The sequence below is a fragment of the Podarcis tiliguerta genome (assembly GCF_965153285.1).
Source record: "Podarcis tiliguerta genome assembly, chromosome: 9".
NCBI classification, from domain to species: domain Eukaryota; kingdom Metazoa; phylum Chordata; class Lepidosauria; order Squamata; family Lacertidae; genus Podarcis; species Podarcis tiliguerta.
Window position 1 is genome coordinate 54,698,425 of NC_139542.1, and position 19,786 is coordinate 54,718,210.

Below are 19,786 nucleotides of genomic sequence, written 5' to 3' on the forward strand. Positions count from 1 at the left end.
ATAATCATTGAGACTGCAGCAAAAGGCGGGGGGAATGCAGCCACCATGGAGAAACAATTTAAAAAGCAGTAGCAGGAAGTCACCCATTGGGAGGGAGAAGCTATGTCTTCATGGCTCCTTGAAAAGTGAGCAGTGATGAGCCTAGTGGGCTTCTTTAGCAGGGCCTTCTGTTGCCTTGACCCTATCACAGAGAAAGCCCTGTTCCTCATGCCCATCTGTTGTGCTAGTGCCCATCTGCTGTAGGAAAACACAGAGCAAGGTTTGTGTACAGTTTCTCAAGGTCTGGGCAGACTCGTATTGGTGGAGGTGATTCTTAATATATTCTTGTTTTAGCCTGTTTAGAAGTGCCCATCTCTCCAGTTAAATTTCATTCATTCATTTTATTTATATACCACATTCCCACACAAAAAAATAATGCTCAAAGCAGCTTTCAGCAAAGAAAACAGGAAGACATTTCAAACAAACACTGCAAAAACAATTTCATAATACAGCAAAACAATGACATAGTAACAATGTTGTAATAACATAGCAATATTATAGCAAACATAACACACACAAAATCCCCACATTTCAAGACTATAAATAAAATAAGATTACTTAAACAACATGCAGCATCCAATAGCAAACATAACAAGGGAGCTTCACAATTTCACCTTAGTCCCAGAAACAGACTCCCATGGTGTTGCTCAGTGTCTCTCTCCTGCAGCCACTTGTAAGGCTTCCAAGAGCCAAGGCTGGAGTAGCTGGAAAAACTCCACCCATGATGTTGCTCAATGTACAGTGATACCTCGGGTTACATACGCTTCAGGTTACAGACTCCACTAACCCAGAAATAGCTCCTTGGGTTAAGAACTTTGTTTCAGGATGGGAACAGAAATTGCGCGGCGGCGGCGCGGCAGCAGCAGGAAGCTAAAGTGGTGCTTCAGGTTAAGAACAGTTTCAGGTTAAGAACGGACCTCTGGAATGAATTAAGTACGTAACCAGAGGTACCACTGTACATAAAAGGCACTAACACTTTTTAAAGGAAGAGTGAATACTCCTTAAAACATACTAAAGGTAAAGGTACCCCTGCCCGTACGGGCCAGTCTTGACAGACTCTAGGGTTGTGCGCTCATCTCACTCTAGAGGCTGGGAGGCAGCGCTGTCCGCAGACACTTCCGGGTCACGTGGCCAGCGTGATGAAGCTGCTCTGGCGAACCGGCACCAGAGCAGCACACGTAAACGCCGTTTACCTTCCCGCTATATAAAGTGGTACCTATTTATCTACTTGCACTTAAGGGTGCTTTCGAACTGCTAGGTGGGCAGGAGCTGGGACTGAACGACGGGAGCTCACCCCGCCGCGGGGATTCGAACTGCCGACCATGCGATCGGCAAGTCCTAGGCGCTGAGGTTTTACCCACAGCGCCACCCGCATCCCTATAAACATACTATTTCTCCCTTAATATTTTTCCATCAAGAGAGCCTGAATACACCTCTTGGGCGTGGCGAATTAAAAATGCATTGGAAGGCCACAGAGCCTAGCTTTAGAAAAAGCGCGGGAAGGCCGAACAAAGTAAATTAACCAAACCCCAGTTTAAATGAATTAGATTTGTGCACTGACTTGTAAAATATTCATGTTACAGGTATATTCTGTCTCCCCTTCTCCCGGCTCAATGTATCTGTTTCTCTTTCCTTTTCTCTTTGCTCAGATACATCAGAGTCAATTTGCCAAGTACGTGGCAACTATCCCTTTTCATAACGTGTTGTTCTCGCTGTAATGTTCTTCTCTTCCTCCTTTTTAATGTTCTTAAGTGTATTTTATGTTTATTTCTGTACAGTGAATCGTACCGTTGCATTAACAGCCAGTTTAGTTTGTTCTCAAATTGTCCAATGTGCAGAGAAGCCTATGTAGGATAGGGGAGACAGACTTGTATGGTGGTTCAAACTCTGGAGCCTGTTTTAAAATCCAATCTGTCTCTTAAAAGTTGAACACTCATAAAAAAAAATGTCTGGAGAGCAAATTGTTCAGCTCCTCCTTGGTGGGGCCCTGCATTTAAAATGTATTGCATTTTGTTATCAAAAAGCCATGCAGGGAGAAAATGCCACGTCAGTGTAAAATTCTATTGTGGGTGTTTGCCTTGCGCAAGACAGATAATTCAATACATAGAATTGTGTTTATTTTGAGTGTAATTCTTTCTAAAAATAGGGTTTTTTTGAATGAATAAATGGTTCACCAGTGAAGATCAGCGTCCACAAGCAAAAACTGTTTTCGTTTAAAATGGAGACCCTCAACTTTTATGAAAGCCAGATTGAGTGGTTAAAAGATGGGGTTTGCTATAGGTGCATCTGCAGTCCATATGCTCCACGTAAAACAGTTTTCTAGGGAATCTATTTTTATTTCCACACAGATTGTAGTCCTTTCCCTTTCCCCTTTCCACAACATAAAAATAATGTTAAATCTGTCGTGCTGATTAGTGGCAATGGTAGATTCAGTGTCTGAATGCTAACATTGGCAGTTGTTTCTTTAAAGCCTAATGTATTATACAATAAACATAACCATATCAGAGCATCTTCCTTTTCAGTGGTAACAAGCTATTAAAAAGTAAAACTTACTACTTAATTTACAAAGAAATTATACTAATAAAAATGTAGAGGGCAGATGCGATTTTTAAAATGCATCATTCTTGCCCTAAAGCTTGGCTTAAAAAAAAAAAATGGTTGGAATGAGAGCTGAATCATTCTTTGTAATTGTTGCAACACAGTCTCTATGGTATTATGGAAAATATATATGCAAAAACCAAAACACTTGTCAGCAATTCTTCCAAATGCAGAGAAAAGTTAGGATGTTCTCTAATGCTTTCTCATCTCTGTTGGTTTAATAGACTCAGGGCTTCATTTAAAGCTTTTGGATCCCACTAGCCACTGTCGTGAGCTGCCTAACCTTTTACCTTGAGTTTGGAAGTAGAGGTCACTGCAAAACTAGTCAAAGGGAAAACAGCCTGGCAGGATTAGAAGCATAGAATCATAGAATTGTAAAGTTGGAGGGGACCACGCAGGTCATCTAGTCCAATTCCCTGCAATGCAGGAATTTTTTGCCCAGTGTGGAGCTCGAAAAAATGACCCAGAGATTAAGAGTCTCACGCTCCATAGCCTGAGCTATCGACATTCTGTTATCTTCCTGTCCTAGACTTAGCATTTCCCCCACTGTGCATGGTACCCCCAAAAAGGCTCTCAGATGTTCACTCAAACTGCCACTTGATTTATCCTTGAGGCTAGTCCAGGATACCTGCTTAGTCCACTGTGCATGAGTGTACCTGGTGGTGCATTTAATTGGGATTGAGCAAACTGAAATGTGTTGTTAAATGTCATTCATTTGAGGACAGCTTCTTTCAGAATTTTTCAGAATACGGTGGTACCTCGGGTTACATACTCTTCAGGTTACAGACTCCGCTAACCCAGAAATAGTACCTCAGGTTAAGAACTTTGCTTCAGGATGAGAACAGAAATCGTGCTCTGGCGGCACAGCAGCAGCAGGAGGCCCCATTAGCTAAAGTGGTGCTTCAGGTTAAGAACAGTTTCAGGTTAAGAACGGACCTCCGGAACGAATTAAGTACTTAACCTGAGGTACCACTGTACTAGCAACTTCTGGTGCCCGCATGTAATGGTGATCTAATTTTTAGAAGCTCAAGGGCATTAACCTTATTTGCTGCATTTAGGAAGGTCTTGCTTGGTGTGTACATCAGTCCTCAGTATTGTTGGCACATTGGCTTTTCATTACCAAAACAGCCAGCCCAGCCTTCCTTTCTTAGAATTGGAGACCCATCATTGAATGAGTCCTGTATAACTGCAGGGAATATCCATCGCCCACAACTCTCTGTGTGAGAAGATCTGGGACCCCTCTCATCACGTTCATAAGAAAACAATGACAAACTTGCTGTGTGAAATCCTGTATAGAGGACAAGGCCAGCAGAAAGGTGAGCAAGATGTTGGGAACATTATTGAACCTCACTGGGAACGTACTATTTATCTGTCTTGTTTTTACTTAGGAGCATGGAGCATATCTCATGGACAAAATGATTTTTGATTTTGATTTTTTTAAAGAAGGGTCTCATGGCTTGACAGTGGAACTGGTCAAGCTGTTAAGCTGTTCACTCCCCTAAGAAAGTTAGGGGAGCTCTTTTGGCTATCTTTATACAGTGGACCCTTAGGTTATGTTACCTTCGGGTAGCGAATGTGGCAAACCCAGAAGTGTATACTTCTGGGTTTTACCGCGCGCGCATGCACAGAAGGGCGCCTCCGGTTAGAAAGATTTCGGGATATGGCCGGGCCTTCAGAACGGATCCCATTCGTAACTGGAGGTACCACTGTATAGTAGAGGCCCGTTCCAAGTCCCGACCGTGGCAAACCTGGAAGTAAACACTGGGTTTGCCGTGATTTGCACATGTGCAGAAGCTTCTGCAGCCATTTGCACATGCACAGAAGCACCTGCAGCTGTCTGCACATGCGCAGAAGTGGGCTGTTGCCAAATGCAGCTGCGCACAACACCGCTTCTATCAGTGACCTGTTTCGCCATAAGGACGGGCCTCCAGAATGGATTGTGGTCGTAAGTAGAGGTTCCACTGTACTTCTATGAGGAGAATTTTCTTATTTTAAGAAAATAATAAAAACTGTGCTGGATCAGACCAAAGTCCCTTGTAGTTCTTACAGTGGCTAGCCAGACACCTCTGGGAAGCGAAGAAGGTCATGAGCTCACCAGTTCTCACGCCTCTTGTGATTCCCAGAAACTGGTATTCAAAGGCACACTGTCTCTGGTACATAGTACCACAAGCCTTCATGACTCATAGCCACTGATAGCATCATCCTCCATGACTTTGTCTAAATTCCTTTTGCAACCATCCAGGTTGGTGGCCATTGCTACATCTTATATAATAATTTTCTATATCTTATAGAGAATATTTTTGAAATGTATAAATTGCCCTTTATTTAGAATGACTTTCAGTTTCAATTAAAATTACAAATACAGTGGTACCTCGGTTTTCGAACGCCTCCGTTGAGAAACATTTGGGTTTACGAACACCGTAAACCCAGAAGTGCTTCGGTTTTCGAACATGCCTTGGAAGTCAAACATGCCGCGCGGCTTCCGCTGAGTGCAAGATCCTGAGGCCTAGCTGTTGGCTGTTGAGTTTTTGGTTTTCGAACGTTTCAGAACTCGGAACAGTCTTCTGGAACAGATTACGTTCAAAAACCGAGGTACCATGGTACATTTTGAAACAAACCACCAGTACAATAAAATTAAATGAAACCATTGAACCATCTAAATACTATAATCTATGCCTTAAATGCTTGGAATGTTTACACGACCAGTAAAGACCAGTAATTTTCCTAATTCAAAGACTAGGAATATTTTTTTCTTCCTGCCATTCCATTTATCATATTACTTGGCACTAGTGGGCTGCCCCTTACATGTTGCATCTGTAAGCTTTGTGATGGCCACTACCAACAACCATTTTGGTATGTTTGGTTCGTACTGATTTTCTGGTTGCCGTTCTTTCCCCTAGTTTCCAGTACAATGGAAAGCATTCTGGAATTCCAGTTCAGGTAGAATCAGAAGATGACTTTTTAAATTTACTGTCGGTTTTCTGTGTTGTCTGTATGGCATTGCTGAAGTGATAGTCACAAATGATACTTATTAGAGGTAATTAGTAAAAGGAGGAGAGGAGTATGGAAATCCAGAATTATTTATAGAGCCTAGATGGGAAATGGAGTATGTAAAATTGCACATTTTTAATAATACACTGAAGCAACAGTTAAGAGACATTAGGTTGATGCCATAAAGACAGACATGTACAAACTAAGAAAAAATGAGTTTAATAATAATAAATCAGGTTTTAAAAGCTGGCATTCAGACTGTGGATTACAGTTGCATGTTGGAAAAGCACCAGGCTAGCACTTGGGATTTCAACTTAGAGGCTAATAACCAACACCCATATACAGTGGTGCCCCGCAAGACGAATGCTCGCAAGACGGAAAACCCGCTAGACGAAAGGGTTTTCCGTTTTTCAATGCGCTTCGCAGGACGAATTTCTCTATGGGCTTGCTTCGCAAGACGAAAATGTCTTGCGATTCTTGCGATTTATTTTCGCTCCTCACCCCCTTTTTCTAAAGCACTAAGCTGCTAATAGCCTTTTAGCAGCTAATCCGCTAATCCTTTAAGCCTTTAATAGCCGCTAATAGCCGCTAATAGCGCTAATCCGCTAATCCGCTAATAGGGTTGCTTCGCAAGACGAAAAAACCACTAGACGAAGAGACTCGCGGAATGGATTCTTTTCGTCTTGCGAGGCACCACTGTATTTGTAACCTAAGCATCGTATTCTGGTGCATCAGATTCCCCTCACCCCTTGCAGGTCATTGAGTTTTCCCCTAGTCTTTCCCCCTTGCTTTTTGGTTTGCAGAGATCTGGTATGGAAAGAAGAGACTCCCATGTTCCAACTCAGGGACTCTAAAAATGAGTGTGCTATCTCTGAGTACCCCGAGTATGATCTGGGGGCACATAAACAACTGTGGGTCTCAGGATGGTAGACTGTTTGAGAAAGCTCATGTAATCTGTATGCTCTCAGAAGTATGAAGGATGAGCGGACTGTAAGTGTACTTAATAAATGAATGAGACCATGAAGAAGAACTAACAAAGCATACAATAACTGGGATAGGATGGACCAGTGGTCTGGCTCTCTATGGCAGCTGCATTAACTGACTGGAAGAGAAGAAGGAACTACATTGCTTGGTACATTACTTGGCAGTTATGGCCTCTCTGGTATCCTCCTCGTCCACTTCTAGGTAGTATGTTGGTACCACGTTTCAGGGTCAGTTTTAGTATGGCATATGCAATGGCTTACATACAAGATATTGGTAAGCCTTATAGCAATCTGTTTACATGTATGCATATAATGAAAAAGAATTGATTCATGCTGAAGACAATATCTCTTGTCAAACTGTGTTAATGTCACACTGAGCCAATGGTTTGGAACTCCGGCAGTTAAGTGCTCTAATGCATTTTACATTAGCAGTAGTTATGGGAAATCGTAATATCTTTATGCTCTGATTCGGTTAACTGTGTCCATTTCTTATGCTATAATTTTGTATGCACGTCTCATAAGTGATTTACAAACCAGAGATTCTGCTTCTGTACATAGAACAGGTTTGCACCTGGATCCCTTTGTGTAACAACACAGGAGACTTTAATTCTAGACAATTCAGTAAAGTTTCCAGTATCTTTTTTCAGTTTTGCAAATATTTACCTTTCAGAGTCGTATGATTTCTATCTTATCTTTCAAATTACTTTGTCTTCCTTTGTTTTATGAACTGGTACATGGGCTTCCAAGACCTTTCTTTTCGTTGTCAGTGACCAAATACAATTTTTCTTGCTACACAACTACTTGCTTAGTTCGTCCCCCCCCCAAAAAAAATACATTCAGAAGACATGGCATCTGAACTTGGATCACTTGAAAATAGTGAATGTAACTATTTAGTTCATCTTTCACTTGTGTATGCCCTTTAGGTGTGAAGTGGTTATTTTCCAGCTTTTCCAAGAAGTGTAGCATGAAGATTGTAGCCTCTTTTTTTTTTCATTACAACAAGTGATGAAGGGAAAATGCTTGGGAAATTTTATTTCCGCTAATGAATAGATAGATAAATATAATTAATGGCTAAATTCGGGTTTCTTTAAAATAAAAAAATACACCTGCAGGTTTGAAACTACCTAATCAGAAAGTAATGGCACTTTTTTCCCTATAAAATGACATATGTAAGAGATGAATTTAAAGTTTCTTTTAGAGAAGGACAGACAGCTATGTGCCCCTACATTTGTACCCTTGATTATTGAGGTCAAAAGCCTTGAGAAGACTCTTCAGACATTTGAGCACGAAGCCAAAGGGTGGAAATCCTCTTCTTGGCTGCTAACCCATTCCGCCCCTAAGGACAAAAAAAAAACCCTATACTTTTGCTTCGGAGAAGTGTATGGGGTAGCAGATAATGGAGGTCTATGTGTGTGCCTGAAGAATTGAAGCAGGGGGACCTCTGCTTGCCTCAGATCTCTTTGCAACAGTTCAAGGATCTCACATAACAGAGCACTTCTGTTTGAATTGGCGACCCATATACCTAGTTTCCTTAAAAATAGGTTGCTATCTCTTTTTATAAGAACATAAGAAGAGTAATGCCGGATCAGAGCAAACCCAGTCCAGCATTCTCTTTCCTTCAGAGTGTTGGTCTAAATATCTCTGGAAAGCTCACATGAAGTGCATGAAAGTGATGACCGATTTCTGTGGTTGTGGTCTCTGGTATCCAGTATTCAAAGAGAGCTTCCCTCCCAGACTGTTACCAAAGCCAGCAATCTGTTGGTTCTTCTTTGTACACTGGCTCACTGTTTCTGCAGCTAAGTTGTTGCATCATCTTGCCCTTTCTCTTCTTTGGGCACAGAGTACAACACCTTGCCCTTGCTGCATTAATGTTATCCTGGACTGAACAGCATGTACTCTCAATTTACTTTTTTTCTCAGTATTGGCTAACACACTTCCATAGTAAAATTGTTAATGGGTCATGCAGCAAAAATCTTGGATTAATGAGTTCGACTTGTTCATGGAGCAGGTTGCGAAGGGTGGTGGCCAATAAAACAAGGAGAACATTTTGACCTTGCTGGAGTAGATTGTGGTTAGTTACTTACTGAAGCAATTTGAGTCTCTCTCTTTTTAGAGCAGTTGATAAAAACCACTGATGTAAAGTCCTTAAAACATGCTGCTCTTCATTTCTTGTGGTGGACGGTCTGTAGGGTAGTTCTGTAAATGGTGTTACAACTGAAATCATTTCTTTTTAATAAAGTCAGTTGCAGCTAGGATTGTAGCTAAAATGAGAGACAAAACTCAAAACTAAAACCAAAAATATTTTTTAAAAATAATAATAATTTGAAAACTGAATATACCACTCCAGCCCAAAACAATAGCACAATGAATACTGTGCATACTCAGTTGCCACAGAATGAACGGTAGCAATTGGAAAAGTAAAATGTAATGGGAAGTAGGAGGAGAAAAATGCATAACTAGCTGGTACCCTAAACAAGAACACTTGCATGTTATTAATGTTATTCATTAATAAGAGTGCAAAGAGTGCTTTTTGAGTACAAAACACTTAAAATGCCTTGCCTGAGGAACAATAATATTTCAAAAATCAAGAAGCTTTAATTGGAGCATTTGGTGTTAAAAGAGTCTGTGATTTGAGCAAGGGAATGTAGAAGATCTCATGTTCAGTGCTCAGCAGATCTAGTTACAAAGTGTCGCAGGTAGCAAGCCTCTTGGAGAACTTCCATCCTTCAGAATGGGCACTACTGGACTAGTTGAAACAATGGCAGTTGAGCCAAAGACAACTTCACATGTTGAACAACATATAGAGCCAGTTAAACTGGGGTCATATCATGACAAAAGCAAAGTGTATGCACCATGGTTCTGTGATATCAGCTTCAGCTCTTGCCTGCTTCCATCATAAGCATTTGAAATGACCAGCTGATACTAATTAACTTTGCAGAGCCAGAAAAGAAATTCTAAGATGGGTTGCACTAACTGGCACAATGTCACAAGCTGTTAATATTGTCCTAATATTGCAGGGATGTAACTTGTAGATAGGTATTCCTGCAAAGGCATGGAGCCCAAAACCTGTTACTATTTTTGCAGCAATTGGTAGCCAGCCATTAATCTAGAATGTTCTGTATGCAAATACTGATGTAGTCACTCTTCAGATGGCATTTTTAAAATAAAGACCTGGTAGGTAGCCATCTGGCTGACGAGCCTACTTTGACGACATATTTTATGGTATACTTAAATGCTTGGATTCCATAGTTTTATTGATCTTCTAAACCATATGTTCAGATGCTTTAGACAAATTAATATTTTGATGACAATTCTTAATGTACCTTTTCACCTTGTGTTGGTAATTGATTTTTTTATTTTTTGGAAGGGGGGTTGCTGCAGATCTACAATAAGGCCGAAACATCACAGGCATGGTCAAAAGAAAAAGTACTTTTCAAATTGTTACAGGTGTTAAATTGCAATGCCAGTGAGGTGCTATCTGTTAATATCATCTTCAGTGTGACACAATGAGAATCAGTTGTTCCCGGCTGCCATTGTTACAGATTGCATTTACCAGAGGAAAGCATGTGGTTTTTGCATATTCATTTATCTGCTGTGGATCCTGCTGCTAGATTTTCCAGGTCTATCCTTAAGTTAAACAAAAAGCCAGTGTGTATTTTGCCTGCATATTTTTTTTAGAACCATTCTCACATCCTCGTGTAACTATTTTTGATGAACAACTTGGATAAATACATTGAGGGGTTGTTTATCAGATTTGCGGATGACACTGGACTGGGAGAGGTGACTAATGCTGGAGAAGATAGAATCAGGATTCATGGTGACTTTAACTAATTGGAGAACTGGGTCCATACTAACAAAATGAATTTCAGTAGGGCCAGGTGTCAGGCAGGAAGAACCAGCAGCACAAATATGAAATGAGGGACACTTGGCTTGGCTTCATAGGAGCTTCAGCAGTAGAGTGCAGCAGGAGAAAAAAGCTAATTCTATTCTAGGCTGCATCAGCAGAAGTACAGTGCCCTCATCAAGAGAAGTAATACTACAGCTCTATTCTGCCTTGATCAGACCCCACCTCAAGCACTTTGTCCAGTTCCAGGCGCCACAATTTAAGAAGGATATTAACAAGCTGGAACATGTGCAGAGGAGGTGACCAAGATGATCAAGGGTCTGGAAATCAAGCCTTAGAACAGTTGTGAGAACTGGATACGTTTAGTCTGGTAAAGAGGAGACTGAGAGGAGATATGATCAGTGGTGAAGCTGCATGCTCCACTACTGGAGGTGGAGAGCAGGGAGGGGCGTGGCTGGTGCCCCCCTGGGGCGTGGCGTGCGTGGCGCGCCGCCTGTGGGGTATGACACCTGGTGCATACGCGGGTGCGTGACACGTGTCTGGGGGGCCCGCTGCGATGGCACCCTACCAGAATAGTGGTGCCGGGGGTGGTCCACTCCCTCCACACTCCCGTTCCTCCACCAGTGGATATTATAGCCATCTTCAAATATCTAAAATCACATGGAAGATGGAGCAAGCTTGCGTTCTCCTGCTACACTAGGCTTCACTGGTGGTCAAGGCACTTGGGTACACTTGAAATGGCAGTAAAGCAAAGCATCTTGATAACACCAGGGTAACAGCGCTTAATCTTGGTTTGGATTCCTTTGGAAGATTTTACTTGCATCTTACGGCCTTTTGTGTAATATTTGAGTTGATCTATAAATGTAGAAGTTGAGAGCAGGGCTCTTTTTTTCAACAGAAACTCATGGGAACACAGTTCTGGCACCTCCTAGGTGGGTGCCATTGCCATTATAAGAGAACAAAGGAGGCGTTCATGGGGAGTTCTGGCACCTATTATTCTAGAAAAATAGCACTGGTTGAGAGTATGTGGAGACATAGTGTTACACTCCAGCAGACAGCTAAAGCAACGGCCCTGTTTCAGATCTCCAGAGAAAAGCATCCCACCCCGCACTGATACTTTTTCAGAGCCTAGCTCTCTGCTTCATTTTCTGTTTTTCTCCTGAAAAATCCTTCTATTGGTTACTACTCAGCTAGTTTGTTTGTTCTCCCTGGCTACAGTGGGGAGCAAGGGTGAGTCATCTTTTCCAACTATCTCCTAGTCACCTTGGGTTATGTACCTATTTGCCTGTTGTGTCCCGAACAAAGGATGTAGCCAGCCTCATTGACAAGGGACTATTAAGTCACCAGGAGTACTCCTGGCTCTGTTAATCCTCTTCAGTCTAAACCTCAAGTTTTGCAGTGTATTAACATAGGACCACATTTACTGAGGCAAGGAAATTGGTGCCCCAGACCCATAAAGTACTTTAAACAATGGTTTTGGGGGGTGTTTTTCTTCTTTGACTTAAATCCCGAGTCTCCGAGTCAAACCAAGGGTATGGTTTGAAGGCTGCATCTCTGGATCAGCTTTTGTTTGAAAAATGACACAGGAGATACCATCTGCATTATTTCTTTATTAAATTTGTTTCCTGACCTTCCTCCCCAAGCAGCCCTCAAAACGTTATAACAGTATAATTTAAAATCAATTCAAAACATACTTAAAATATGCAGAAACTATGAAAAGCCATCTAAAAAAATTCAAGTACGTTTAGAACAGCCTAAAATGTATAAAAGCAAACACATACCCTGCCTATTCTATTATATGCTTTGTAATTCTATCTTTAACAAATACTTTCCACCAGTTTTCTCAGAAAAGGCATTAAACTAGCCAGTGTAATTTCATAGTTTCTCCCTGGATCCCTTTCCAGTCCTTCCTAAGTCGATCATAGTGACTAGTTAACATTTTTGTTAGGTTTTGATCAGCAACCTTTTTCAGTCGTGGGCTGGTCCACCATCCCTCAGACCATGTGGTGGGCCAGACTATATTTTTTGGGGGGGGATGAACGAATTCCTATGCCCCACAAATAACCCAGAGATGCATTTTAAATAAAAGGACACATTCTACTCATGTAAAAACACACTGATTCCCAGACTGTCCATGGGCCGGCTTGAGAAGGCGATTGGGCCGCATCCTGCCCACGGGCCTTAAGTTGCCTACCCCTGGCTTAGAACATCAACTCGTTGCTACTGTTGGCCTCTGACTCCCTTCCTGGAAAAGTTAGTAGAGGCACAGGGATTTGACTTGTATCTTCTGTAAAGATAGATGCAAAGAATTGATGCAGCTTCTCTACAATCTCCTTTTCCTCCTTTGGCACAAATTTGACTCTCTTGTCATCCCAAGGTTCTACTGCCTCCCTAGCTGGTCTCCTGCTACTAATGTCTTTACATAATCTTTTGTTGGTCTTTGTGGGTGGTTTTGTTTGTTTGTTTATTTAGCAATGTGCTCCTCAAATTATTTTTTTAGCATCCTTATTGCCAGCTTGCATTTCTTTTGCCAGAATTTGTGTTCCGTTTTGCTCCGCTCATTTGGACAAGACTTCCATTTTCTGAAGGAAGCTGTGTAACCCCTAATAATTTCTTAACTCTCATTAACCACATTGACATCATATTGGCACCGCTCGTCCTTTTTCTGATCTGCAGTATAGATTCTAGTTGAGCTTCTATTATTGTGATTTTGAATAACCCCCAACTGTCCTTGGGAGATTTGACCCTCTTTGCTTTGCCTTTCAATTTTCCTTTTCACCAGATCCAACATTTTTTTAGACATTTTCTCTTTTGAAGTCCAGTGTGACTGTTGGACCACTGTCCAGCAAACCATGTGGGTGCAACCTGACATTTGCAGCCTTTGTACAATGCAGGCAAGTTGCCATGCATTCAGCATACCCATCACAAACCTAACTATATCTCTAATGAACAAGTCACCCACTACCAGGAGATCCCCACTCCTTGGAGAAGTATCCCTGATGTGAGGGAATAGTTGTTTGCCTCCCAAGAAATGGGTTCCTTCTACAGCAGGGTTTCCCTTGGGTCTCCAGTTGTTTTTGGACTACAATTCCCATCATCCCTAACCACTGGTCCTGCTAGCTAGGGATGATGGGAGTTGTAGTCCAAAAACAACTGAAGACCCAAGTTTTCCTGAAGACCATTTTCCTGTTCCTCAGAGTTATACTCTCCTTCCCCAAGCAGAGGAACTGGCACCCTGGGAATAAGTTACCACTGTCCCATTGATCAAAGCTTCATTCACCAATCCCTCTAACTTTCTCAGCTGCCTTGAGGGGACAGAGTTGTTCCTTGAGGGTCAGGAGCTTATTGTACTGAGCACGCAGCCACAACCTCTGTCCAGGGGGCAGAGAGTCATTTGTGGGATATTGTGCACAATACAGAGCTCCCACCCCCTGCTGGCATTCTACCTGCATCCTTGTTGGTCTTGTTGAGTTTCTTGGATTTGGAGCTTGGAATTGGTTAGGCAAAAAAAGCGGGCAATGGAGAGTCGTCTGCATTAGGCTCCCAGCCCTGCGGCCAAACTAACACAGTTGCCTAACTGACATGGCTGGCCTAACTGACTTTGTCTTGGGCGCTTCCCTCTTCCTCATAGAATAGGCTCATTTGCTGAGAGTGCTCTCTCTCTAGCCTGGAGTACTTTGTATTCAAAAGCTTCCAGAAACGGGCCGTTTTATTGTCATCTGTGTATTGTCTCCCAACCTTACAGCAGAGAGAGGCATAGTGTGTGCAGTCACTATGTAATCCGACAGTGTTCTTTTCCCTGGTTCACAAGTATAATCCACTGGCAGATCGGAGCTTTGTCTGTTTAATAGAGGGCAATACCGATCTCATTTCATTTTGGAGGCTTGGTTGTGGTCTGGGAGGGGGGCATTTCAGTCGAATTACTGAAGTGAAACAAAAGGAGAGTGATGAAATGATTAGGAGAAGGGGCTTTTAAGTTTTTTAAAAAACCAGACCCTTTTGAAACTGCTGGTGGTTTTGGTCGCAACAACAGAGCTCTGCTCCCTGCCAGCTGTTCTTCCTTCCCATGGTCAGTCTAGGAAGGAAGAATGGAGGTAGTGCCTGTAATAGGTGCTTTAAAATAGGGGGGAGGGGGAGAAGGAAAAGTGCAAGGAAAAAACCATAAGGACTCCCTGATGCAATTGCAAGCCACCTGCTCCTGAAATATCTACCCTCAATTTGTCACCTGTGAATGGCAGAGGTCAATTGTTCCTCGCTCTGGATGGGAGAAAGATTGGGTAATGTGCCTTGTGTGTTACTATCAAACTCATCTTCTGCCTTCAGAAAATCTCTTCCTCTCAGCCTCTTACTAAAGCTTAATTGTGAATCTAAGTTTTAAGAAAAAATGGTGGTGCTATTACGTGGCTGTTACTGAAATTAGAATAATTCCCTATAAGAGTGTACTCAGATGGCTGAGTGCGGATCAGTTTGGAAGTGAAACTTGTTCCTTCAAAATTAGGGTAGTGGATTCTACATACAGCGGTACCTCGGGTTAAGTACTTAATTCGTTCCAGAGGTCCGTTCTTAACCTGAAACTGTTCTTAACCTGAAACACCACTTTAGCTAATGGGGCCTCCTGCTGCCATTGCACGATTTCTGTTCTCATCCTGAAGCAAAGTTCTTAACCTGAGGTACTGTTTCTGGGTTAGTGGAGTCTGTAACCTGAAGTGTATGTAACCTGAAGCGTATGTAACCTGAGATACCACTGTATTCGGGGGACATTGTAGGTATGCAGAAGGGCATATATTTGTGAATTAAAAGAATATAACTCTAACATTTAATTTAAAAAAAAAAAAAACAACCAGAACTGAATGGAAGGGAACTGTGAGCTTTCAGATTGTTTATGGCAGTTAAGCATATAAAGAGAAAGAGTTTAGTGAAATCAGAAGTCATGCAAACTGTGTATGTGTTACAATCAAATCTATGGCTGGGAACCGTGAGGCACAGTGTTAATATGTGAGTTGAAAACACACCCACAGGAAAATGGGAAGGGAATTAACCTGCTTAAGCCCCTAAAAACTTGTAGTAAGTATCCTGGAAGCAGAGAATTTGAGTTGGGGGGTGCCTTTTCTTCTCCAGAACTGCATTCTCTCAGCCCATCAAGTTTAGGGTCAGTAGCCCTCCAGTGCAGGAGGGAAAGTCCTGCAGCAGTCCTTTTTCTGCCCACTCCCCATTCACCCACAAGAAGCCTAGACCAGTGCTACGAGACTTGGGTTCGGGGCTATTTGAAGCCATAGAGAGGGGGAGCACTTCTTAGAGTCTGGTGGTAAGCAATAGCCTATCATTTCAGAGTCTAGTTTTGATAAGTAATGGTAAGGATCTAACATAATGCTTCTACTCAGCAGTTTCAATTATTATTGGACAGCTGAAGGGATAACTTCCTTAGTCCTGAAATTTGTGGAATCACAAGGTCATTATGGCATATCTGTTGTGACATTTCCCTTTTTTAATTTGACAGTTGCCAATCATGATTTGTGGTCTTGGTCCACAGTTCCAGTTCTGACGCTTGTCTCTTGTCTGCATTGCTGGCCTGGAAGCCTGTGAAGGGCTGAGCACGCAAAGTAGTGGGTAGTAGTTGGGCAGATGGCGAAGCAGCTCAGTCTGCTCCCAAGGGACAAGTTATGCATATTGTGGAGCTAGGCCAGCATTGTCGGCTTTACAGTCCCCATGGGACCTTATTGGTTCTTTCAGTCACCTGATTCCTCCTGGGATGTAATCTGCCACATTGCTGTCCACCCATCTGCAGTAGTGGCACTGCAGAGCTGTTAAAATTAGGCCAGTGATTCCTGCTGCTTGCAGGGAATAAGATGCCTTGGCCCTACTGCCAGAACCCCAGCTGCCTTATATCTAGTTTCGTCCTTGTTTATTTAATGAGAGATTTATTTACAGCATTCAAGTTGTGCCAGTAACTGTTGGGAAAGTGATGTGATACTTGACTGAAAGAGGGCAGAGTCTGACCCTGGTTGCGTAGTGGGGCTTCATGTCCCTGATTTTTCCTGTATTTGCATGTTACAAAATTGGCGCTGTAGGCACAGCATTCAAAATTCGCCAGGCACATTTTGCATGTGGTTGGCAGCCACTTGTGACCAAGTGAAGATGCCCGGGTGCTAGGATGGCACCTGTTATTTCCAACATCTGGAGGTGCATGCCTGGGGAACCTTGGGTCTTGCCTGTTTTCACACACTAACAACACATCCTGTAAAATTCTATCTGCGGTATTTTATCTGCACGATCAGAACAAATTTTAGGAACCGAAAGGTATTGAAAATATGACTTTTGAGCCATCTAACCCGAAAATGGCAAGTAGACATTCCATTTTGGTGACTGTAACCCTGGTTTAAGGAACCATTTGGTGCCTAGCTTATATATCTGAGTTTCTAACAGTGTATATGTACCATTTATGTAGCACATAAAGCAACCCTTAAGATATTATTATTATTTTTATGCACATTTGGTAGCCTTTTAATACACATTTTTGTGAATGGGAGCCTCTGTGTGCCTGAAAAGATTACTTGCTCAGAAAAGCTTTGTAGGCCTATGTTACTACAACATCCTTTTCCAACCCTGGCATTCCCACAACGATATTCCAGCAGCTTGCCAGTAAGATCTATAAGACGAGAAAGTTTCTATTAACTTGATAGTCCATTAAACAGAGACTATCTGAACTGGGGCTACCTCCTGGGACGTGCTGTGTTTTAAAATGCAGCAGCAACCGTTCTGCTTGTTCTTGATTTCAGAACCTTTTAGCTGAGAAGGTGGAACAACTTATGGAATGGAGTTCAAGGCGCTCAGTCATCCGCATGAATGGAGACAAATTCAGAAGATTTGTGAAGGCCCCGCCTCGCAACTATTCGGTGATTGTAATGTTTACAGCTCTCCAGCCGCAGAGGCAATGTTCTGTTTGCAGGTACGTTTATACCCTTGGAAGCAGAACTTTTTGGTCTCTTTTGATCATCTGCCTTAAGTCAATGTTTTCACATTTATCAGTTCTTTATCTGTTATGTAGTCAACTCACATGTTTGTGTTTATCTGTGAGATACAAGTTGAATGTTAATTCATTAGTTTCTATATTCAGAGGACATTTTATGCTCCATTTACAAATTGCAACAGTTGGGTGCTCTTTAATTTCAGGTTCTTTGGGTTACATATGTTTGTGTACACACACACACACACTTAAACACTTAAAAAAGGCATTCATTATTTCACAAGTTGACTGACTGGTTTCTTTAGAGATCTTTGCCACAACTTAATACAATTTCAGGGTTTCTCGTAATGTTCTTCAGCCTTCATTCTATTGTTTGCACTTTGTGATTGCTGTGGAAAACGTTGCTCAAGTCTATTTAACGAGATGCTCCTTAAAAGCTGCAAATTTTAAGCTGCAGTAGTGTAGACTGGATCTTGTTGTTTTGTAGGGGAGATACAGCTCCATGTAATAACCTGTTAATTAAGCAATCTAAATACGTGGGCACATAAAGCACTGTTTTTCACGTTGCAAATAGCTGAGTGAGAGCATACCTGTATTCCTTGTATATTTTCTGTTTCCCCTATAACATGTTGTTGTTGCTTTTAACTGCATATATTTTGTCTACACACTCAGATCCCCATGGCACATACAAAAGTTCAACTTTTTTTTGAAGAACACATATGTTTTTGGGGATGCCACAGGTATGCCCAATATACAAGTATGCATGCAACATCGGAAACAGCTCTTAAGACATCCACTAAGGAATCACAGTTGTTACAACATTTGTCAAACTGTCAATCATCTGTGGCTCTTCCATGAAGTTACACATTTCCTTTCCAGGACTCCTTGTTACTGTTTGGTTTCACAATCAGCTCCTTTTTTTCAGCATGTGAATTCTCAACAGGCCACTGCAGCTCTTTTTTAGAATGACAGGTTGGCATGATGGAATTGGCTTTGCAGTTGGAATGTGGCTTATTGTTGCTGAGAAACTGTATTATTCTCGGTGGGCTGAAGTTCAGGAACAATCGGAACAGCTTTAAATGGTTGTGGTTCTGATTATCATGCAAAATAGCCAGTAACACATTCCCTTATGTTGGTCTGTGCATAAATCTTTTGTTACTAGGATTTAATGCTGTACAAATATTGTCATTTAATAAGAGGATACCATTTACTGCAGTGGGGGAGAAAAGGACTTAAGGTTCATCCTGCTGTATGGCATGGCAAAGACCCTGAACACGTCCCATTAATTTCAGTGAAATTCATTTCCAAGTAAATATTAGGACCGCAGGCTTAGTCATTTCTGCATAATGCAGCTGGACATCTAAAATAAGAAACAATTAACTCATTGCTTCTAGTTCAAAACGTTTAAAACAAATGTGAAATTGAGATTTAGCTTTGCTGTAGGGTACAATATGAATTAAATGAAGCTGATGTCGCTGCACCTGAAAATAATAACATAAAACGGAAGTTACTCCAATCACCAAGTAATTAAAAGGCAGGAGCTGTACGTATAATAGAGAAGATGAATACAGAGTGCTGTGTTCAGTGCATTTTGGAGTTTTTGCTATGAACAACCTAATGGGCAGTATTCGACTAAACAGTTCTGCTAGTGCAAGCACTTTAGACAGTGCAACAGAACGTCCTCTCCCTGTGCTGCATCCCCTGAGTTCTGGGTTTCCCTCCAACCCTCCCTAGAAAATTTAGGGGTTGTATGGGAGTTCACCGCATGCCCCATAGTACCTGCACTAGCGGAAATGCTTAGTTAGATACTACTGAATGCATCACTGACTGAAGCTACTCTTTTGTATAGCTCTCTTAGACACGAAGTTGTTTTCAAAGTAATTGTACACCACATATTAATATAATATTTCTCATATGAATTTTTCCTCTTGGAATCTCTGTACTTTTTTAGCAAAACATATATATTTTTTAATAAGCATGCAATATTAACTTTCTGCACGGAACTGCTCTGAAACAGTCATATTTGATCAATGCATAGGAAATATCAGTGGCCGGTTGTTGTTGTTTTTCTGTGTAGTTCATCCTTGGGCTTTTAGGTATTTCAGATACTGAGGATGCATTAAGTTGTGAAAAGTTCATAATTCCCTTCAACACATGGAAATAGTTTTAAAAGTTTTCCTTCCAAGGGTGCCCAGAATACCTCTGCCAGCAAGACACAGGATATATTTGGGGCTGAAATATGTAGCAGTGTGTTATTGTTTTACTGGAAAGGATGTGATGTGCGGCTCTTTTGAGGAAATTGAGGCATGTGGTCATACCATTGGATGTGGAGTACAGTGTACTGAGATTCCCATTTTCATTTTTTTC

The 19,786-nt window shown here is 41.7% G+C and overlaps 1 protein-coding gene across 1 annotated transcript in view; it reads left to right on the forward strand.

Moving 5' to 3' along the window:
- The window catches only part of TUSC3 (tumor suppressor candidate 3), a 129,216-nt gene that overhangs the window by 22,927 nt on the left and 86,503 nt on the right, over positions 1-19,786 (forward strand). Inside the window, exon 2 of the mRNA XM_083458434.1 lies at positions 17,232-17,401. Coding sequence (XP_083314560.1) covers positions 17,232-17,401 — 170 coding nt within the window. The remainder of the gene's footprint in view (positions 1-17,231; positions 17,402-19,786) is intronic.